The 24,084-nt window shown below is 39.2% G+C and overlaps 1 protein-coding gene across 7 annotated transcripts; it reads right to left on the minus strand.

Moving 5' to 3' along the window:
* Window positions 1-1,565: 1,565 nt before the first annotated feature.
* On the minus strand, window positions 1,566-23,952 carry KIAA1841 (KIAA1841 ortholog). 7 transcript variants are annotated; one of them, XM_027693371.1, is made up of 22 exons: window positions 23,824-23,950; window positions 23,019-23,183; window positions 20,702-20,867; window positions 18,666-18,852; window positions 15,444-15,537; window positions 14,189-14,427; window positions 13,347-13,405; window positions 12,425-12,585; window positions 11,544-11,651; window positions 11,327-11,437; window positions 9,453-9,576; window positions 9,124-9,276; window positions 8,766-8,911; window positions 8,292-8,391; window positions 7,691-7,723; window positions 6,485-6,584; window positions 5,473-5,567; window positions 5,329-5,357; window positions 5,154-5,227; window positions 4,386-4,474; window positions 3,938-4,029; window positions 1,566-3,573 (listed from the first exon to the last, which is right to left on the minus strand). In XM_027693371.1, exons 3-22 carry the CDS (start codon window positions 20,849-20,851, stop codon window positions 3,537-3,539), a joined length of 2,181 nt encoding a protein of 726 aa, XP_027549172.1. In that variant the 5' UTR covers window positions 20,852-20,867; window positions 23,019-23,183; window positions 23,824-23,950; the 3' UTR covers window positions 1,566-3,536. The 7 variants fall into 7 exon arrangements, 6 of the variants coding, with proteins under 6 accessions (XP_027549172.1, XP_027549171.1, XP_027549170.1 ...); XM_027693370.1 differs by having other exon boundaries at window positions 23,019-23,206; XM_027693369.1 differs by lacking the exon at window positions 23,019-23,183.
* Between the last annotated feature and the right edge of the window lie 132 nt (window positions 23,953-24,084).

Below are 24,084 nucleotides of genomic sequence, written 5' to 3' on the forward strand. Positions count from 1 at the left end.
AGCCAGGTCAGAGCCTGCATAAGCTGGTATTTATACCAAAGGTTCTTCTAGCAACCAACCCCCTTGACCACTGGGAATGTTCATGTGCTGGAAAGTCTTAATCCACTAATGAAGATCTACTTTTTGGATATTCCAAATGAGAGCAAAGGCAATGCAGCATCACTGTTCTCTAGGGCCTCCCAGAGCACTGGAAGCTCAGCGATGGGAAGGGGCCCAGGACCTCAGGGGAATAAAACTTCAGAAAGATCCCCCATGGGGTTTATCTGTGGGGGAGCAGCCCAGGAGCTGAAGGAGGAAGGTCACTCCTGTGCATAAACTCAGTGCAAGACTAAACACAAGTTAAAAGTTCACCCACAGGCAGGGGTAGAATGGGAACCACTGCTCGGATGCAGCACGACACTGTTACCCCGCTCTCTAGAAGCTGTTTCGCTGGGAGGGTCTTGGTCCAAGGCAAGAGCAGCACTTCCCATCAAATTAACATTCCAAGCCCGTGTGATTCCCAAAGTAGAGGAGTGCTGGGCAACTCTGTCAGCTGCTGATGGCTCCCTCAGCCTCCACCACCGTGATGCTCAAAGACAGAAGCTCAGGGACACAGCAATTCTGGGCAGTCACTTGGCCTCGAGCCTGGAAAAGCCTTTGGCTGGTTTTATTTATAGATATAACCAGGAGGGGACTCAGCAGTAAATCTATAATAAATAAATTGAACATGAGTGAAGCCTTCTTTACCTCCTAAAAGATGGACTCCATCTTGGAGGTCTTTTCCAACCTGAATGATTTCACAATTATTAAGAAATAAAGAAAAAAACTTCACATAATGGCTCAAGCACCTGATGCACAGGAGCAGTTTCCCAACCCCCAACACAGGTACACTCAGCAAGAACAGGGAACAATGACTTTTTAAAAAATTGATTCCCTTCTGGCAAAGAAAAGTGTGTTCTCAGTCACATCAAAACCACCCACGCTGTTCACACACTGGGGCAACCATATGTCCACATTTCTCCAAAACACATCTTTTGGACTCATTGCTGAATTCAAAATTCTGTCCCTTTCTCCAAGATTTCTAGGCATCCAGGGAACAGGCACAGCTCCAGAGGGCAGGGAGATATTTATACCCAGGTGGGACAGCAGAATGGACATTGCAGCCTTCCCAATACACCACCTGCACATATACAGGGCATCCACGTAGCAATTTCTAGAAACAGAATCACGGCAAATAATAATATTCATAGATTTAACAGACTGTTTAAACGGTGCAATCTGCACTGTGGCAGTGCAAGGCAGTGTTAAACATGTTTTTTTAAACATAGCTTAGTTTAATATTTTGCATACTTGGGTCATTTGGAGGGCAGCTCACTCATGAATTTTTAATCCAGCTTCAAAACTCGACGCAGATAAAAATTCTTTTAAGTTCATGTAGATTTGTAGTAGCTTTGCATTTAATGATATCCTGTTCTTCACAGATAAAAAGCCTGTACTGTGATGCTGCAATTTAATCACAAATACATATGGCATGATTGAGACATAACTCAGCTCTTAAAAGCATCTATAAAAAACTCACACACTTCTTAAATTAATAATGTTTATTTCCATTAAACCAAGACAAATTCTCAAAATTAACACAAGATAAAAATTCAAGGTGGTTGGCACGGGGGGGGAAAAAAAAAAGATAAACTGCACATCATGTATGTTATTTTATATGCTCAAGAATGTTTTTGAATAAAACAATACTGGCACGTAGAACTGGCACTTCCCCACAGAACAAAACCAGCAGAATTTTCCTTTCTCTTCTAGTCAGTAGTTCTATGAAAACTAAACACACACACACATGCAGCCTGCAACTTCCACAGCCAAGTTTACCATGGGAATTTGGAACACTCCTCTATATCAGAAGTCACAAAATTGTGGCAAAACACTTATTCTACTGCATTTTCATACCTGGTGGATTTTATAATACTTTCAACAAAAAACAATCAGTTTTCCAGTGTTTACTAAAAGTGCTTCAAACTGCATCAGTACTTGCAACCAGGCCTGGGGCATTCATAAAACCTGATTTAGTTGATACAGAATAAAGCACTCCTGCCCCAAATCAAAGCCACTGATATCCAATTTTGCCTGTTGGTTTCACTGGGCTCCCAATTTGCTACAGCATTGGACAAAACACACGAACAACACTGATTTTTAACTGGTTCAATAAAAATCTTCCCCCTTGAAAGCAGGATTTTCAAGTATTGCTATCCTAGTCTTCTAACACCCACTGAAAATCATCAGGAAACAAGACAAACAAAAAAAAAAGCCCAAATGGAGGGAAGTGCATTTAAACAACCTCCCTCTCCTTACCCCACCCCGCCCTCCCACCCAGGATCTCGCTGGCTTAATTCCAAACTCAATTTATTGTACAGCCATGAGCTGGAATAAGCTTTCCCTGAGTGCTCTTTCTACCTGTTTCAAAAAGTCAGAATGTGTTTCCTTGAATTCAGCCATTATTATTATTATTATTATTATTATTATTGCCACTTTCTTTGCTAATATGCAAGGTATTTTCTAGGCAAGTTATTTCATTTTGGTAGCCCTGGGTTTGACAAACTTGTATTCTATTGCTCCAAAGACAGAATTTGAAAGTGCACCTGACTTCTAAACGGTGTTATCCAGGCAGGTTTCAGAGAGTAACTAGACCCCAAAAAAAGACCTACATGCACAAACCTTTGTAATGAGACACCTCTGCTGCAAGATGCAGAATTAACAGTGGCATAGCATCCATAAAACTGCTCTGCATCCTAAGGTCTGGGTGTTGGAGGGGAACAAGACACTGTAAGGGGAGTCAGGAATGAGGATGAGTATTAATTCCAGACACAAGTAAAGCAAGTGGTTCCCATGCAAGATGCAAAAGCTGCATCACCAGGGCACTGATTTCAGCTTTGGAGGTCTGGTCCCTACCTGCTGCCCACATCCAGATGGATGGAGTTGTGTCATGTACAGAATGAAGCCTCAGAACTGCATCAAAATTTTGCTTCAACTAGTCTAAGTCACAGGTATTGTCATGAACTTTAAATGCAAATCCCCAGAAGACTGACCTAAAACGGACCATCAAACACCACACAACATAAATACACGAGGAGACTTGTGTTCATGCTGCTGAGTGCATTCAGAGCTCAGTAGTCTTGCTTTGTCCCTTTCAGTATTTCTGGCACACCAAAAGGCATATTTCTGTCTTCCCCCATAAATAAAGTTAGTCTGATAATTTAATTCTGCAGATTTATAAAATCTTTTCTATGCAACTTAACACAGTAGCCTTAAAAAAAAAAAAAAAGAAAAAAAAAGGCAATTCAATTTAAATTTAAGAAATAGGATATTTACAATTAAAATAAGTACAGACCTTATTGGATTTGCATTCATTTATGGCACAAAATAATTTACAAGGCTTAAAGTAATAAATAAGTCACTGGAAAGCTTTCAGAGATGTGCATTCTCCATGTCAAGAGTGCAGTGGAGTTTCAGGAAGCAGTAAGGAATTCTGGCTAAAGGGTGGTCATGACTCCTTATGTGGGACGGCCTTGACCAAAACGGGATTTTGACCTGGATTGAAAACACAAAAGAAGCGTATTTATATTTTTTTTACATTATTAATGTAGGAGTTTTTGATGTGTGGGGTTTTTTGGGGTTTGTTTTTGGAAGGAGGACAAAGAATAGGTTGAAAAATCTTGGCTAACACTTTTCCAGTTACCCATAACTCAGCAAAAAAATTATGTTGGAGCTGGAGTGAACTTCCCAACACAGAAGGCGCAAAGCAGTTCTTCCAGCACAGCCACAAGAGTTTCACTCTCTTAGCTCCAGTTTCATTTGACAAAGTGTGAAATAAGGCATGTTTTTCTTTAAACACCCACCACCACCTCCACCTGAAATCCATGTTTTGCTTCTTCCTTTCATTTCCAATTCTTACCTGACGTTCTTCTCAGCATTGTTTTGCCGTGCACTGACCTGCGCCGAGGCCTTGATCTGAGCTTCCAGCCTGGAATAAATGCCTCCTGCATACTGGAATCCAGAAAAAAATCATCAAGTTTTGGCATTATTTCAATGCCATCAGTGACTTTTCATAAAAATCACTAATATCCAGCAGAATTTATGGCATACTTCGTTTCATTAGCACAACCCAGGACTGAATTTTTTAAACCCATCCTATTTTCCGTGACTGGTTTTTAAAGGGGGTGAAGTTGAAATATTATTTTTAACTATAATCCCACCAAAAGATCAGGCTTGGGACAAAATGAAGGTTGATAAAATTCAGTTCTTTAGCTTAAGTATTGAATAGGTGGTGTTTTCATTTGTGTTATATGTTTTGGTTACCTAAGGCTCCCTTCAACTCTGCAAATCTTAGAAACAAATCTTACTTCTTTGCTGTCTTTTGACTTGACTCGATCAAGGTCCCCCAGTCTCATTTTTATTAAATGCCCTGTAATCTCAGACATTCTTCTCTGATCTGTCAGAAATAAGAAAGGATATTTAGAGCAGAGGTTTTCCTTGCTACTGAATACAAAGAGAAGAATTAGACACATAAATGAGTGATGCTGGATTTGTAAAATTAACTTTCTTTTCAGCTCCTATAAAAATCTTGAACACCCAAGATCCTAAATAATCCTGATGGATGATTTAGGATAATTTAGTCTCAGCAACCTTCTTGGCAAATACCAGAATCAACCTCAGGCAATACACTGAGATAAAAATCTATGGAAATGGTTTGGAGGTAGAAGTTTTCAAAACAGCAAAAATGCACAAGAGTCTCAGGAGAGATTAAAAAAAAAGGCAGAACAAATGAACAGAATAATATTTTAGTCAGAGAGATTAAGAAAGAGATAGAAGTGGATGTTTCTCTCTTATCTGCACAGACAGGCAACAAATGCCACATGGATGCAATAAAATTATTTGCATAGTCATGAGATGACACAACTACAAACTCTGTAGGTTATGTGCTGACATTCCAAATAAAGCACACAAATCACATGAACACCCAAAAACCCATGGCTGTGTCTGAGATTAAATTCAACCTAAACGTGTCCAAGCAGCTACATTTGAAGAAAACTGGCTGTTTCTTACAGAAAACGTTATGCAAAGAAAATGATCCTAAACTTTATGAAAACTAAACTCGTGCAAGAACAGACCGTCTTCTCTTTGAGCATCCTGGTTGTATCTCAGCGACCTGGAGGCATCCCACTTGTTCTGCTGCATGCTCACACTGGGTGGGAAAAGAAAGATGCACACACCATGTCATCAAGTAGCTGCTTACAAAGAGGGAGATACTAAAATACGTCCTTAAAGGCTTGAGAAATGACTTACATGAATGGGGATGCATCTCGGGAACTCGGCTATCAAAGAAAGAAAATCACATTAAGTGTGTTTTAAGATCAAGTTTAAAACTTAGAGAGAATTCCCTGTTAAGCAACCCAGCCCAAGAGCCTGGATTCACAGCCAGGATTTTACCTTCTCAGATGGCTTCTCCCTTTTCTGAACACTAGGTGAAGAAAGCACTTTCTTTGGGTGCCTGTAGGATTTCTTTAATTTCTCCTTTCTCCCTGCTGACGGAAGAAATATCCACTCATACCATCACAGATACTTGGAATTTCTCAACTACACAGCTACAGAGGAATTTTTTCCCCTCTATCCCTTTACAAAAAGTGTAAATTAACAGGTTATTTTCCTTTTCTTTGTGTTGCAGGCATGTTAATGCACATTACTCAAATGCTCTTCTATGAGAAGTGTACAGGAACTCAAAGGTATATTTAAAATGCAGAGTGGTTACATGCAACAGCATAAATTCTTTAAATTAAAAAATAAGTGCACATACAAGCTACATTTTTGGCCATATTAACTCAATCAGACCAAATTTTCATTCAACGTGTGTATTTTTTAACAGACTGGTGCATCTCCAATCCCTTTAAGACAGAAGGAACAAACAACTGCCTCTGCTCAAGTGACCCTTTAGTAGGGTGAAAAGGAGAAGCTGCTTTTTGGTTGTCCATGTTCCTAAACCCCTTATCACATTAAAAAAAATAAAAGGAACAAAAATCTTTTTAGATCCTACAGAGATCATCTTCAACGCAGACACAAGTTTTAGCCACATTCCCCAATCACTCCAGCATATAACCCAAAGAATATTTTGCATATAAAAACAGTCATGTAACTACTGCCTTTTCTGTCAACATTTATTATGTATAATCTCATAAAAGTCATTTGACAGTTTCCTGAGCTACTCTGAGGACATCTCAGACATGAACAGCTGCAGCTTTCCTTGTTTGCCAGTAATTTCTGATGGCACCAAGCAGGGGGGTAATTTGTACCTAATCACAGAAAAAAATAGAAATAAAATTCAAGTAACATTAGTTTTTATTTTTTTTTAATGCCTAATGTTCAAAATCTGCTTATAGAAGATTTTTGCTGCCTCAACTCCCTGTCTCTAAATCCCAGAGAGGAGGACTGCAGAGACTTGTTGTACCTGGTTTCTTGCACACTTCTTCTTCATCCCCCACTTCATCCTCAGTGACCTCCGAGCCAGTGGTGTACTCCTCCTCCTCAGATAACAGTGACTGCTGTTTCTAATCAACAGGAGGAGAGTTTAGAGATTAAAAGTGAGGTTTGATTTCTATTAAATGACAGATTAAACCTGTCCTGAAGGAGCTGATTTCCAGCACAGCTCCCTATCTCAGTGAGGTAACTGTGTGCACAGTCGGGTCTGAGGACACAACTCTCAAGTGTTGAGAAAGGACTTTCAAATCTTTGCGTAAAATGTTTAGATATTTTAATTTTTGTTTCTTCCAAGTGGTCCAACATTTTAATAGGTTGCCCAGAGAAGGTGAAGAATCTCCATCTTTGGCTGGATAAGCAGTATAGCAAAGTTTGGCAAAGCAGTATAGCTTGGAAGTTGAATCTAACTTTGAAATTGGGAAGGAACACATAACATGACCAGCAGAGATCCCTTCCAACCTGTACTATTGTATGATTCCACATTTAAAATCCAATGTATTGCTGGTTATACTATTTTTCTAATTAATAAGAAAATTTCTTATGGTAGTAAATGTCTGAGCAAGTCACTTAATTAGAGAACACAGGAAAATACAAGTTTACAAAGGGTTCTGCTCAGGCTTGCTGCATCTTGCAAAGTGCCTGAAATGCTGAGATATTCAGTAATTAAATACAGTAATTAAATAATTGCAGTGCCCTACAAATACACCCAGATTACACCAGAGCTATCTGCATTCATAATTTATTGCTAGTTGGTCTGGAATAGCTGGTTTTTGTGAACTCCTCCCAATACCTTTGGTTTTTTATCTTCTATCATCATAAACTACAATACTGCAACAGATGGGCTCCCAGGGAACAGTTTCCATCAGCACACAATTATGGAAATATTAATGTGATGTTTACATTGTTTGAATACACACATATATCTAAATTAAGTGATAATGTGTGCCTAGGAATCCATGAGAAATGATAAAGCTTAACAAGTTCAAAAAAGTAGTACTTCACACACACTTTATACTTTCTTGTAAGAAGTGTTGCCATTCTGCAGCCTCCAATTTAAAGCAAAAGTAAGAAAATACATTTTCCTAATTAATTAGAAAATAAGACAAAAATCAGAGCTAGTTCTCTGCTAGTACAGAAGACCAAATAATTAAAATTATTAATAAAATGTTTTACTAACCAGCTGTAAAGCCCAGTTCTTCAGAGACAGAAACTGTAGACATGAGGAGAGAGAAAGGGATATAAGTTAAAGAACTAATAATAATTAGAATTTTTTTTAAAAGTGAGTGGAATTCAAAAATACAAGTATTATGTTATAGTAACATTTTGGAGGAGAAAAAAAATCCCTCAACCAAAACACAACCCAAGTTACTGTTCTTTACTTATGGACCTGCAGAAGTCAGGTGGAGATCCTCAGATACATCAGCAGGCAGAAACAAGGCAGCAATTTTTAAAATACATCATGCGGCAAATATTTTCAAGTATGACTGGATCCTTAAATATCATCAGTTTGAGAATGGGGTAGAAAGCACAGACAAAGAAAATTCCCTCTGATATGCAGAAATATTTCCAACAGACATGGCAGAAGTTTTGCCTTTTCACCAACCAGGTATTTTGTATCTGTGCTATCCTGCAATGCTCAGTGGTGTGTTTCTTCCTCCAACAGTGTATGAGTTGTTGTTTTTTTTTTTAATTAAAAGTTGTCCAACAACTTCTTCAAAGTATTTTTGTAAGAATCTTCATTATCAGAAATAAGAGAAGGAAAAAACGTCAGCACTCACAGCATTGATTTCTCCGGTTTTGGGACCCCACGGAGTGTTTGGCTCTACAAGCACATCACATTCAAGGCCTTTTTCATCCCCAAGCCCAATACCAGAATCACTTGGAGAGAAATACATAAAACAAAAATGAATATTTCTATTTCACAGCTTCAGGATCAGTCTCTCTTTACTCATCACGCAGTGAGAGAGAAGACAGACCTCCAAGTCAGCCACATAACATTTTGATAACAAAATATTAAAATGTAAAGATAGGAGTGGATGCTTATGGAGGTTGAATGACTAAATGCCTGCTTGAAATGTAAAAGGAAAAAGTACTTCTTCTTCTCTTCCCAATTTCCAACTAAACAATCAAAACCAAGTTTTCTTTAAAAAGTCCTATGACTCATTTACAGGTGGGAGAGAACTCAAATGTAACGAGCACACAGTGTGTGTGGAAGGCCAAGTTATTTCAGTAACACAATACAATGTTCTTACCTATTCTCATCCTTAGTGAAAGGAACAACTATAACATCTCTGTGATGCAGCAGATCATTCAGTATTTGAGTAGTCTGAGATGGCAAAGCATCCCCATCCTCATCTGCTGACGGTAACTCAACCATGTGATCCCTCACTTTGCAGCCCTGGGATACACAGGCACAGAGGATCAGATACCAGAGTTAGTGGGAAGAACTGATTTCAGTAAGTTCAATATCAACAGTTGAACTTTTGAACTCCCCAGGTCCTGACAACAATTTACAACCTTTCATTTGGAAAAATGACTTATTTTCATAACACACTGTTGCCCCCCTGCCAGATATTGTGCTCTGTTACAAGTGAGCTGGTGTTGAAGTACCTTTGGGAGGGTTGTGGGATCAAACCGAAGGACTTTCTGGTTACAACAGGGATACACTCCTGTCCCACTTGAGCCCAGAGCACTGGCTACACCTGGATAAAGAACTGGCTGGGAATGGTACTGGCAATGGGAGAATTCAGTACACAGGAAAGCCTAAATCAGGAAAAAAAGAGAGAGAGAGAGAGAGGCGAGATTATCCACAAAGTCAAAATTTTGCTCTATAAAGAACATACACCAAGCTTTACTAGCATATATTTTCCAAACTGCTTTGACCCCTTCCTCACCCCCCAAAAGCCACCCACCACAGGCCCAAGTGAAATTGTACTGACTTGGTTACATCTCGAGCAGCTCAACCAGTTGACAGTCCCCCAAAGGCGCCAATAAACATCCCTCCAAGACTTCAATTCCTCATGGAGGCCAATTAAATACTCGTGGACTTCCCAGGTTTTGTCTCTGAAAAAGCCAAACATCAGGTCACACACAGAGTCATGACTCTTGTTTTTATCTTGTCACCAGAACAGGGAGGTGGAAAAGGAACAGAACAATATGTGTTCCACTGGTGAAACATCTACAGCGGAGTTAAAGGATACAAAGTGAGCTAGTCATTATTAAATTCAGAGCATGACAGAAGAGCCTTTATTCTTCCACAAATCACTAATAACAATTACAGCTTGATTCATCTCAAAAATCCATATACTGCAAATTTATAAGCTAAATATCTTCTATTTATCAGCTAAATATCCTCTGCATATCTGCACCACAACAGTAATTGCTTAGTTAAGAATTCAAGTTTGAAAACACAAGATCATGTCTTTTTGATGAGTGTACAGATCTGACACTTCTAATCTTAAAATTACAGACTTTGTTCCTTCCTAGTGATCAAATGAGACACACCTCTTCAGAATTCAAAGGAGAATATGCAGCTTGCAGTGGAGCATGTTACCTTCAGGAGGAGCAGATACAATTTTCCCCCAGTTTTAAGCCCTGGTGTGAACCATTTTTGTTATATATACACCTGACCTAGGCTAAGAGAGCAGCATTTCCAACTGGAATTTAGTTCTAGGCACCACTAGAGGACCAATAAATAGAAACCTATTTTTAAGACATTAAAGATGGGTTTGGATTAGCTCCTGAGCCTGAATTCATTAGTGGCCAGGATCACTTCTCAGTAAACAAATTCAGTGTACAAAAGCAGTCACGAGTACCACAAGGCAAATAGCTAGAACCTAAATAATCCTCTGAGTAACTTTAAAGCCCTGCACATTTATCTGTTAGGAACTGCAGAGCAGCTACACACAGCTTAAGGAAAGTAACACAATTAATGAACTTTACATGGTTAATCACCAATGATCCTGATGGGTCAGGACAGGGTCATGAGATTTGGTTCTATTTAGACTAATCCACACCTTGGAATAACTGCTGTGACTGACACCAAATACATGTTGCCTCAGGAGCTGATATGGAACTGGTTTGGTTGTTCTGAACAAAACAGATCTAAAGAGAAAGGTTTCCTATTATTAATTTCCCACATCTTTCTTAAAGGGAGCATATAAGGAGGAAAAAAACTGCAGCTGATCACGTACTGATTTCATTAAAAAGAGAATCCAGCTGTTCACAACCATGGATCAAACAGTCAGGGTTGAATTAAACGTTTGTGCCAAGTGAATCCAGGATAGGTCCTGGAAGCTCCTCTGACAAATACTTTGGAACAGAAAAACAACTGGCAATGTTTATTTATAGCAGTCTTTAAGCAGGTTGAATATTAGATTTGACAGTACAAAGTCAGGCTAGAAAACACTCCTTGGATTTTCTGTGCTGGCAGAGGTGGAACTACCCTTCACTAACAAACAGAAATGCAGCCTTTAATTTAATTTGTCTTCAACTACACACATCTTAAAACCCTCTGATGAAAGAATTAGCTGAGTATTTTCTATTTAAGGCAGTACAACCCAAAATAGCCCTCCCAGTAATCATGGCTGCAGTTTTTCCATTTCCCTTCAGCAGCAGCAGCACTGCTGAATGAATTTCAGAAGGACATCATCATAATCATCCCCCCCCTTTTTTTTTGTTTGCCAGGTAATACAAGAAGTTGAGATGTTTCATACACTCTTGACATATGTATAATTCATTTTATGAGTATCTCGTAAAATCACCCAAAATCATGAAGTTGAAGAAATATTTTTTATATATATATAGTCACTACCTTATATGAACATAGACAATATTCCCATGTTGATCTATGTTGATTTTTCCTGGCACACAAGGAATTCTCCTTTCAGTTTCTTTAGTTAGCAGCTTTTTACATAAACAACACCTAGATTAGAAAAAAAGAAAAGAGAAGGAAGGAAAGGAGTAAGAGCAGGACCTCAAAACACAGGGACTGTCCTTGCAGCTGAAGTGGCAACATAAAAAGGCCATACCTGTATAATGTTGCTGCATTTCCTCTGGAATCTGGATTTACATACTCTGGATCAAACAGTCTCTCAATCTTCTTGCAGAAAAGTTTACTGTTAATGACAGCAACACAGCTTACCCATTAGAAAAAACTGAAAGTTGTTTTATCTATAGTGAGATTAATTATATTCTGGTAAGTAAAGTCACTCTCAGAACCTAACTTTTAATATCATTTTCCTTTAAATTATCCTGTTAATCCCTTACTTTCCCACAGATGTGACAAAAGAGATATTTTGATTTTTTGTCCTGTATTATATTGCTTGCCAGTATAAACTGTCAGCTTCTCCCTTGACTAGAAGACCTTTTATTAGTGAATACTGCTGTGAAATTACACTTAATTCTAAAAGTTATTATGTCTTTCCCTACTGACTAAAATCCTCTCATACTTTCACTCTGCTTTCTGTCAGTCTGCACTCCAGTAATGAGCCCTTATCTTGATCCTGACCAAGCTGGAATCCTCATGCATGATACAGAATCCCATCACAACTATTCAGCCTTCCAGTCATCCCGAATTCTATGTCTAAACATCCAAGTTCTCAGGATGCTGAAGCCAAACCATTCTCTACTAATTAGGAGCATGTCATCCCAAGAAAGATTCCTTACTCTAACCACATGAGAATTCATGAATAATTTGTCCATGCCACATTCCCGGTGTGGCCTTTCCTTTTGCTTATAATTTTAATATAAAATTATTCAGTCATATTGTGATATTCTGCATTAAAGATACACAATTTATATTCCCATATAATGTATCTATATAATTTCAAACCCCACAGGCTTAGTTGTTATGAAATACGATCCAAAAGCTCAACAGCACTTCAGTAGTGTATTACAGAGCAAAAATTACCTCTTAAATTTGTCTCTTTTGTCCTTCAGCTCTTCCACCTCATTGTGCCTGAAGAGATCAGCAATGTGTGTAACAAGATTAGCATTGATACAGTTCATGTTACAAGGGGTGGCTACAATGGCATTCATATTTTTGTGACAATAGTGAATACATTTTTCTACCTAGGAAAAACAGAAACACAGATGTTAAGGAATTCTAGACAAAAAACACAGTAATTGCTTCAAGATTTTTACTTTTTAAATTGTGGTGTTTTGGAAAACTACTTCAGTTCAACTTAAAAAGTCTCAGATTTGCTTAAAAGAGGCTCTGAATTAACATGACTGAGTTAGTTTATGTTCTCCTCCAAAAGCTTCTACAGACCAAGACTCCACAAGTGTTTCATCTTCAACAAGTGGTACCTTCCAAGTGCTTGTAAAAGGAGAACCATAACACACCTTATACATAGTATTGGTTGGATCTCAACTTAAACACTTTGCTGTGGGTCCCCCCAGTGACAGGATTTTTGACAAACATTTAACAAACAATCAGTAAATATTACTTATATAGAGCTGAAAAACCAGATCCTAAATTGCACAAGTGTTGTTCAAGGGGAAAAAGGATATAAAACGTAGATAATCATTTAATTAATAATCTTTTTGGATAAAACTATCAGAAGGTAAGTTAGTGATGTTACTTTGGATGAGCCATCAGAAGGCAAATCCAAGATCCCACTGTCACATTTAGAAATGACTTCAGGTTTTATTGCATTGAGATTCCACAAATATTGGATTACTGCACTGAATAGGAAAGGTGGTAAAAGTTTCAAAATGTTCTTATTGCACCCCCTGTTTATGTAACAGCCAATGCACAATAAACAAGCTGGTAAACACCTGGTAATTAACTGTGCCCTCATGGCAGAGAATCAATCTTTCTTAATACTTACTAATGAATCCATCTTCAAAAACTCTGAAGAAATAAGAATTGATATGACATTTGATGGTTCTAAAAGAAAACAAAAAGGTTGGGGTTTTTTTACATTAATTATTTTTGTGATATTTATCACACCCTTCCCTCTGCACATTTAGCATCTGCTTTAAGTACCATTTTACCAATCAACCTGTCATTCCATCTTCCAATACACAGAACATTTCCATCTTAAGAAACAAACTTTTGGCTTATCATTTAGGTGGCCAGAGTACAATTTATTAAAACTGGAAAAAGAGTCTTCATAGGGAGAACATGATTAAAAAAATGATACAACAAGATTAACTTCCATCTGTAGCCGTCACACCCAGCTGAGATTTTCTTAACACAACCTTTGCATTGCAAGTTATATTTTAAAAAGTGGTAGGAAAGGCTCATAAAAAAATTAAAAACTAGCCTCAAATCCATAAAGGCAAAGGCTCTTCTACCATTGTATCAGACTGCATGGAAATTACAGAAAACATTGCAATTGTTGAGCAGAGGAGAAACAAAACAAACCCCAACACTCATCAGTATTGTAAAACTACCATTCTGTTCTTGGTCAGGTCTGAGGAGCCTTAATTAAAAACAACAGATCTCAAAAATCAGAGCTTTTTTACTGCTTCAGCTTTCAGCATGTTTCTTTAAAGCTGAAAAAGCAGAGATATCTCCTATAATCACCAGAGGACCTCTGTTACACTGAAGCTTGGCGAGTGTTGCAACAGCCAGAAACAAAGAGATTGGGGCTGAGCTGCACCATCTTCAATTAGCACAGAACACAACGAGCCCACAACAAACGCTCTACACGTTGTTTTTTTTTACCTAAAGTGGGCATTTCACTGAGCTCAGAATCTTTGGTGTTCCTTTTGACATATTTCATGAGCCAGTCAAAGATGTGGACGTCGCAGTGCACGGAGATGTCCACCTCCTCCCAGCGCTGGGCGTCCACCGACAGGTACTCGGCAAAGTACTTCATCTCCGAGACCAAAAGGTCTCGAGGGCACACAAAATCTTCTTTGAGGTTTTTGGCTTCGTCGCACACGTGGATCACCATATTTGGCCTCAAAAAAAAAAATAAAAAAAAAAGAAAAGCCATAAATTGAATTAGGACCTTAAGATAGTAACATCAAATCCCAGCAATCACCTCCCCAGCTCTGGATCTGGTGTCACTTAACAGGGTTTTATCACCATAAGGAAAACAAATTGCAGTTATTAATATTAATACCAGCTATTAATAGAAGCTATTGTTGGATAGCATTGTCGTGGGGAAAAGGCAGATGCATATCCTCTGTGTGATTCAATTAAAGGACAGGAGATAGCAGATTAATTATTGGTTATGGGATGCTACCTGAATTACATGGAGAACTTGTTTGTTCTCCCTTTCTAGTTTCCTTAAAATAATAAGACAGATATATACATATATGCCTAAGTTACTGAGGCACCAAGGACAAAAACTGCTTACAACAGCAATTTCCATCTGTGGAAATTAAATTGGTTTATTGTACATTAAAATGGCTATTTCTTAATATCAAAGCTGGAATCAGTAAATGCTGTCTCTACAGATAGTTGGTGTTAGGTTTCAACCAACCATTATTCTATATGTACTTATGCAGGATGGAAAACAGTGATGTGATGGTATCAAAGGGACGCACACAGCTATTGGAATTCATGGTAAAATTTTTCATTTGCACCTTTTTTTTCCTTGCTTTTACATAGGACAAATTTATGTTCCTAGAATATTTTTTTAAAGTTAAACATTCCTGAGCTTCAGTCTTGTTTCATTCCTTTTTAAAATCAGGTTATGTTTCCCATTCCTGCCACAGCAGTGATCAATCACCCAGAGGAACACAATGGACAGATTTATAAATATCCCTATTGCACACAAAACATTCTCAAACCAACTTCTTATATTTCTGTAGCAATGTAAGGCTTCCAATTTTCTTACAGCATTTAGTAGGATGTTCCCTTTTTATTAGTTGTTCTCTTTCTGGTAGTAGAAGAGCATGAGCACTTTAGACATCATCTTTCTGTCAGTTCTACAATCCCCCAGATAACAAACACACAAAGAACTCCTTACCCCTGGCTTTCCTCAGTGCTTTCTCCACTGTTATGTACAGGACCTTTCTCAGATTCTGAAGAAGAATTCCTTGTGGAGGTTGCACTGGGCCTTCCTTCAATGTAAGGAAAAAAGGGGCTGCATTAGAACAAAAACGCCTGACCTTCTGTTCTTCAGCATCTTGGAAACACAACTGAAGTGTGGCTGCCACGGTGGGGCAATGGGACACGGCAAACAACAAATCTGCTGCCACAAGGGCTACTGAACAACCCAAATTCCTGCTCTGAATGCCATGCACTGGGAACTCACACCAGCAGCATTGCTGGCTTGCCCAGACACTTGGCTACAAATCCACATCAGTCCTGTCTCAACACAGAGCACAGGATTCACAGCCTTCAGCCCTTCCATCTGGGAATACAATCCATTCCTTCAGCTCTCCTTGGCTGCTCTGTGGGATTGTGAGTCTTAAGACTCTGCCACATCAAAACTTCTGTTTCCAGAAGGCTTTGCTGCCAGGACATAACAACTTGAGACTAATTCCACCTCTGGCCCAGAATGTGTCAGCTTTGAAATTAAGCCCCTTCCAAAGAGAAGCACAGAAGACTCTTAAGAGGTGTTTTTGCCAAGTTCTTCCACACATGTGGCTTAAACCAGCTGATCATATAAAACAAGGCTCAAAGAAAGCAGACCATGAGATCTGACTAGTCCTAGATGGAGGTTGTTCCAGGACTAAGGGACAGCTGCACTTCAAATAGGTTGTCTTCACAAGCAGTGAAAAGGGGACACAAAACCCAGTGAAGTCCAGGAGGTCCTGTCACCAAATCTGGGTCAGGGGTTAAGACAATGAAAAACCCTTCACTGTGATGATGAATCACTGCAATCTGAAACTTCAATAATCTTGCTTACAGGTCAGAAAGACGATTCTTTTTTAAACAATGGAAGGGCACATTTCTGTCTTCCCCTGATGAAAACCCATAAAGTCATTATTTTCCATGATTACATCATTCTCTCAGATTTTTGGGAGTTCCAGAAGCGTCTTCTCCCTCTTGTGTAACGTAAGAGGCTGCACTCCTCTGAAGAAGATTAAAATAGACCTCTTCATCTTATGGCTAAATAACTACAGCAGACTGATAGCAAAAATGATATGCAACCCAGAAGTTTTGCCCTTTTGGAAAAAAAATTATCCCACTGGAGGCAGAAGAAACAAAACTTTCTTCAAAGATACAGCCTAAGGCCTTGCCCAGTTAGGGCTTAGTAAGGCCAGAATAGAGGGAATACAGTTAATAAAATGGGAAAAATCACTTGATAGAGCCCAGTAAAACCCTGGAAAGGGCTGGTCCAGCCACTGCAGGCAGCAGAGGTGGGAGATTTGGAATGCAAGGGAAGGTGAGAGTTTTACAAAAAGGGATTGGGAAAATATATGGTATAAAGGATTTTTGTCTGCAAATATTGAGAAGTTTATTTTGGACACTGTGAAGTTATTTATTAAAGGAAATAATGCTGATAATAATATGCAACACAGGCAACTTCACCACACATTTTTTCCTGTCTTTTTTTTTCTTCCTCTCCTAAAGCTTACAGATTGATTGACTTCTGAAAATTAGTAATAAATACTTTGGGTAAAAGGCTATCCTATATGCTTGTTTACTGCCACAAAATGCATTCAGAGGGACTGAACAGCAGTTTGCCTTACAATTAGCAAGTATTAAATGAGCTTTTATCACTCAGCCAAAAGCAGAATCCAGCTCAAAATGAGTTTGGTCCGATTTGCTTTTTCCTGCTGTTAGTCATGGCTACAAACAAATGCAAACAGGCCCGAAATTCTTGATCCTTACAATAAGCAAACATGGAAAAAATGCACTAGGAAGTAATTAATTAAGCAAAATATGTTTACAAATAGGCTTTTCTCAAATCCCCAATTCTGAAATACCCAAACATTAAGCAGGTGAGTTCACTCAAGCCTGTGAGAAAAAAGATTAATTATCCTGATTTAATATCAACAAATCACATACAAACAGGGCAGATGGTTTAGCCAAAGTCACAAAGAAAACAGAGAATAATCTCAGGCTAAGATCTGGTAGTAGGAAACATGACATTCGTGTACTTAACTGCATTAATGCTCATTACATGTATTACTTTGTTAAAAAGAAAACATGAACTAATTGTCTAAGGAGTTCTAGAAGCAGAGTTAGCTTGTTAACTGCCTCCTGGGAAGCCACTAATCTTATAAATAGGCACCTGTGGGTGCCAGCAGCATTTATTCCACATCATGCATGTAACTACATAATTGAAAGCTGATTGGAAGCATTTTTTTTCAGTCTAGACCCTCCATGTACAGTTTTCCAGTATCACCCCTTGATTAGAGTTATTAAAAACACTTTATCCATCCCCCAAAGTTCAAACAGCTGTTTTTCTGCTGCCAAGAGAACAGTGAAAGCTGCAGCACTGTGAAGGACATGAGAACAGAGAATGTTTTGTTTAAGTGCTTGACTGTGATCTTAATTTTTAACACAGAAATTGTTTATTCATTACTGAAGCAAATTTCTCATGCAACACATCAAGTCCTGCAGGCACTGAAACATCTGAGTCTCTAATGAAAATGAAAGAATAACTATCACACATTTAATTACAACTTCTGACAGAAGTACTTAAGGAATTCTTAACAATATTTAACTGTGCTGTGATTGAATTTACAACTATTAGGACTCACCCTCTTCTGCCAAATTATTACTGGGACATATAATTGACTAAGACACATTATATGTCATCACAAGACTGTCTTGCTTCAAAAATTAGCTGCATTATTCTCCAACTCCTACACAGCCATCTTGCCATGGAGCTGCATGGGAAACACAGGGCTTGGAGCTGGGAGAGAAAGGTTTGCCCTGAAGGGATCACCTCCTCAGCTTCCTGCAGCTTTTCCACACAACACTCTCTAGTTATTTTAATAACACTGCTTCATGTGCTGCAGGTTTAACAGCACGCCACCAAAAATCCTAAACAGAGGATTCAGCAGAGGGATTTGTGCCTTTTGGAAGGACAAGTTATTAAAAATACCCAAGCAAGCATCGATTCTCAAACTAAACTCATGGAAAGTGCCTTTGCATACACATGATATTGATATTTAACTTTCCAAGGATGAACAACTATCATTCCTGGGTGGACTTACCACCCAGGACAGAAAAGCATGCACATACTGATTATCACCAAAGCCAAGATATTTCAGAATGACTAAAAACATACCAGTTATAGTAATGGAATCCTGCCCAATAGCAGGCTCCTGAAACTCTGTCTGTGTATCGAGCAAGGAGGATTTGATGTACGTAGCTAAAGATTCCACAGGACTCCCACCAGCAGCCATCAGGGAATTATACTGGTTGTCAACAGGTGAACTTCCACTGCTTTTTAGCTCATCAAACCTTTTTGCACACTGTCACAAGATTAAATGATAGGACAATGAAGCAGTAGCTTTCAGCACATTTGTAATAACTATGATCTGAGATGGATACTGTATTTCATATCTCCCGCATGGGAACAGTTACTGATATCAAACTTACAATGGTTCCTAGTTGAGGAGTGGTATCAGGAAAGTACAGAAACACACAGTAAAACAAGAATTACCATAATTAAATACTCTAACAGAAAGAGAAAAAATTAGATAGAACCTGTTTCAACTTCAATTTCCTTAAACGCTGTGCTTTTAAGCCCCACTTTCAAAATGGAAAGTTTTGAAACTTTGAATGGGGAGAGTTTGAATTCTCATTTTGTAACTCGTTCTTTTACCATAAACATGGTCAAATATCATTAGAAGTAGCTAAAGTAATTGGTTAATAATATTTTTTTCTTAATTTTATGACCTCTATTCTGATTCAGACAAAAGGAACCGGTGATTTCCACCACAGTTTTATCAACTTCCAATTCCTACTGCAGTTCTGTTAATTCTCACTCCCACTGCAGTTCTATCAACTTCCCATTCCCTATTTTGACGAACTAGAAAGTCCTTCCATTCTGTAATTTGTACCCATACAATTATGGGTTTGGTTCAGCAGAGTCCTGCACACAGGTAATTTGCACTTACAAGTAAATCTACTTAATTCCACAGGTGATGCTCCTGTGACACAGATGTTGGGCTCCATTCAAGCAGCTGGTTTGATTAATTTATTTGGGGTTGATTTAGCAGACATTGCTTTGTGCCACCTGCCCCTTTGGGCCAGGGGCACACAGTGGCATCCTTCTGATAGTCATGTCTCAAATTTGTGGTGATGCCAGTCTACTATATATAAGTAAATGGATATCTCTGCTTTTATGTAACTGCTTTAAACAGGGCCTCCACGTATTTGAAACACTTAGTTCTTTTAAAGCAGAGTAAACAGACATGTACTAATCAAATACATTAATTAACATGAGGAGAGAGCTCCCTGAATTGTTATTTTATTTGCTTAATGTGCATGGTACTTGTGCATATTGAAAGGTGAACAGCAGAGACATCCCCAAGCACTTTCCCAAGCCCTTGAGAGGCAGCAACATTCCACAGAAGCTTCTACTCCCAATCCTTCATTTTTATGTTCTCAATCCAAGGTTACAGCAATGCTATAAATGTGAGCTGACACTCTTGATTATGTTTGCAAGGAAGTCAAAACCACTGGCTTGTTTTCTTTCAGCTTTGCTGAATCACAAGGGCAGAAGACATTTTCCTCTCTCAGCAATGAAAAAGTCAAAATTATTGCTAAAAAACCAAGCATTTCACCAGGAAATTCAGCAATCCAGAAAGAGAAGAGTATGGAAGCACAAGGTTCTTCCAACTCTATTCCAACCAAAGAAAGAAAAATCCACATCTTGCAGGATCAAGCAAGAGGCAACTGAACTCTTAACTACCTAAGAGAGGTCTGGAACTGCTACTTCCTCACAATTGTAACAAACAGCATAGAAAGTTATGAGGTTTGCAAGTTAGGATACTAAAAACCTACATGAGGTTAGTGGGTACTGGCATTCTTTCATCAAAGTCTTAGCTATGTAATTTGAAATATTTCTTTTTATTCCACTTTTTAATTTTTCATTTCCAGGAATTTTTATTCTTATTCTGTATCAGTTCTAATGAAGTAAAATGCAGAATGCAGTTTTCAATCTGTTGCTCATTTAACATATTCAGTTCTTTAGGTATAAATTAGTTGAGGAACCAAAAATCCCTTAACTTCAGTTTCCCTCCCTCCCCCCCAAAATATTTTGTTTTCCATAAAGCCTTTCTTAAAGAACACAAGTTCTCTTATTAGTGAACTCACCTCTTTGGATGTATATCCTGGGACCAGCCTTGCCACACTGTCCCAGTTGATAGGCTGAGGAACCCCAATGAGGGAACAGAGGATCATATCCAAAACCATTTGGTTGTTGTCATAGGGGAAGTTATTGTTTTCTGACAATCCACGACTCATCTTTGGCTACTTAAGCCTAGAAGAGAAAGACTTATTAGCAATTCTCACCGCATGGTTTGCTAAAGCTTTGGTCTCTGTTACCTGCAGCACTTCAAAAATTCCTGTGGGAAGTGTTTACAGTCAAGCACCGAGGCTTTAGTTGACAAAACTGATGTATTCTCAAAACCCTGAGGGAGAAGCAGATGTGAAAAACGCTCCAATCCCAACCCAAGAGCAGCAGGAATGACCTGCCTTTCCTTTGAGTTTTCTGTTTCCAGGTGGGATTCACACCATCGAGCCCTCCAATACAACAGAGAGGCTTCTCAAAATCTCAGAGGTAGCCTAAGATATATTTAAAATTTGGTCACATTCAAATACAGTTCTGTCTCCTCCTAAATCTTCAGCTTCTCCTTTTGCTCTCAGCTTTGCTCTCCTCTTGCTCTGCCCATTTCTGTAGCACATCTGACTGCAGTTATGTAGGACCCAGCTGAGGGCCACCAATAATACTTTGGAGCCAGGAAATACAACACTTGGATATCATTCAACTCTCATCCTGAAGATCTGGCTTTTGAGTTGTCCTAAGGCACTCAACCCCTGATTAGCTGGGATTATCAGTTCCAAAAAACCCTTATTCCTTCAAGCTTCAAGCTGAACACCAGCACAAAGCATATATGGACAGTATTAAACATCCTAAAAAAATCAGCTCCGCTATTTATGAAAAAAAAAAGGATACTTAGGGGTTTTTTTCTTTATCCAAATAGCAACAACAAAAAAACAGTAAAAGCTCAAATTACTGTTTTAGCATGTGCTGGGAGAGAACAGCAGGCATTAACCAAGAGTTTCATGTTCAAGGAACAGCCAAAGAGCTTTGTAAGGATTCATACCTGGAAAGCCATTTGGACCTTTTCTGAAGTACCTTAAACAGAGCACATAATTAACAGAACTCAAAAGCCACACACAAATTTTTGACTGACAAAGCAAGTATTCTAGAGAATTGGAGAGAAAATACACTGGGATAGTAGTGGATTTAAGTGGATTTGTCACTAAAAGTACACTACATGTAGATGTTTCCTTTGCATCACCCACTTTCTAAAAGAAAAGATGCTTAAAACACACAAAATAGCCCTGAATTTTTTTCTGCCTCTAGAAGCTCTTCCAGCACTTCTTTTTTTTTGTTTGTTTTGTTGGTAGAAACAGAAATCACAATAGCAGGTGTAAGCTTTCATCCTCTAAAAAGAGCAGCTGAATTAAATCAGAAAGAAAAAACCCAGAACCCACCAAGAGAATTCTTAGGTTTCCTACAGGGAAAAAAAAAAAGACGTGAAACAGAAGACAATTTGACACAACAATTCTAACTAAATGAAATCTGCTGCAAAACACACCAAACAGCCAGTTTTAAAGGACAAAACTCCTTCACAGGTTACACGAGCCCAAACTTTCCAACCAAGATGCCACTCTGAGACAAAGGAAGATCATTCCCTGCAGTCACTGTGTCCTGATCCCTCACCCTGATGTACTTCCAAGCAGTGCCACTGTGGTGATTCTGTGGTGGAGACTTCTCACCATCAGTGTGCAGACACACGTCACCACCCATTATATTTAAGCCATGGAATATCTCCCATATCTGCTGTTAGGAGAAGAAATAACCAGGCCAGAACAGGTTCAGCACCAGTGGCAAACCTCCATGGTTATAAAATACAAAGCTGACTTCTCCTGCTACTTCATGCAGCTGGTTTAAAAATATGTTTGGATGAGATAAGTCAATGCTGGAGCATTATAATCCCCTGGTCTCGCACCATAAAATAGGCTTAAGGCGAGTAAAATTACCAGCAACGTCAATAATCCATGAATCACCATTTTGAGGACTAGTTCTACTGGATGATTACACTGGGAAAGCAAAGAAAGAAAAATAAAAAAGCAGTTATTTTCCAACAATTTTGAGTCTGCAATTCACAGGGAAAAATTTTGAGTGCTTCACTGGTAACAAGTTTACTCCACATTAGACCTGTGAGCATGAAGCAACCCAGGCGTGAAGGGATGACAGGTGCCCTAAAACGTGGTGACACCTTCACAGAGAATCAACTCTTGGACTCTCATACATTTTCATTTTATTTGCTTATTCTGCACATTAAAATACAGTTTTGTATATGCCTATTACTGCAAAGACAAATGAAAGAAGAGACTTAACTGCAAGCATACAGAAGTTAAATATTTTTATTTACGTTCTGGAAAGGGCACAGGACTCCTCTTTGCAGCTTTATACTTGATATTTAATATTTGTCTTTTTGGCCTTTAGGAAATCCTGTTGTAAATGCAGTTAAGGACACATGCAGGGTTCTGCCTCATGCAAGAACTCTAAGAACAGTAGCAAAAAGCCTGTAAAAAAGGCAACTTCTACAGTCTCTCTCTTCTATTAATGCAAGGAAAGCTCAAGTTAACCCTTTCCTCAGCTGTGGAAGTGGGAGGAAAAAAAGCTGCAGAATTATTTAACTCCGACCAACTCATTTCAGATGCACAATATAGAAAGATACATGAGAACGGGAATTTCTATTAATACTCAGAATTCTAAATAAAGTGGTGCAAAGGTTTCCTAAGAGTTAATTCATTATGCAGGAAGTTGCTTTGCATTACGGAAACGCACCGTACCATGTAAGACCGACTTTTTAAAAAAAATTATTATTATTTAAAGCAAATAATTAATGTAAAAATGAAGAATTACTCCTCCTGTAAGAATAACCCGAGGGAAGGTGAAGATGGTGGGACGGGCACGAGGTTCCATCCACAGCCCCGAAACGCAGCGAAGTGATGCTGCAGAATAAGGAACAACAGCAACTTTGCAGCTTGCCGAAATTATAAACCGGAAGGTATTCAAACGAAAACAATAAAAGCCGGTCCCGGGCTCTAGACCCTACAAGTGCAGCAGCCTCCTCGTGCGACGCCCTCAGAGCGGGGACCCCCGACAGCCCCCCCCCGGGGCGCTCTCCCGGGTTTACCTGGCGGCTCCCAGGCGCGGGGTTGGCGGGACGGGACGGGACGCGGCTGCTCCTCAGGCCGTGACGGAGCGGTAGCTCCGCGGAGAAACGAGTGGGACGAGCGGGACCCGCGGGCTGCCGGTGCGGACCCGCCGCGCCCTCGCCCGCCGGCACCGCCCTCACGGGGAGGGCGGGAGCGCCGTGAGGGGGGGGGGGGCGGCGCCCGCCAATTGGCGCCGGGCGGGCGGCGAGGCCCCGCCCCCCGGCAGCGGGCGGAGCCAA

The sequence above is a fragment of the Neopelma chrysocephalum genome, unplaced genomic scaffold (assembly GCF_003984885.1).
Source record: "Neopelma chrysocephalum unplaced genomic scaffold, ASM398488v2 Primary Assembly neopelma1_91, whole genome shotgun sequence".
In the NCBI taxonomy this organism is placed as follows: Eukaryota; Metazoa; Chordata; class Aves; order Passeriformes; family Pipridae; genus Neopelma; species Neopelma chrysocephalum.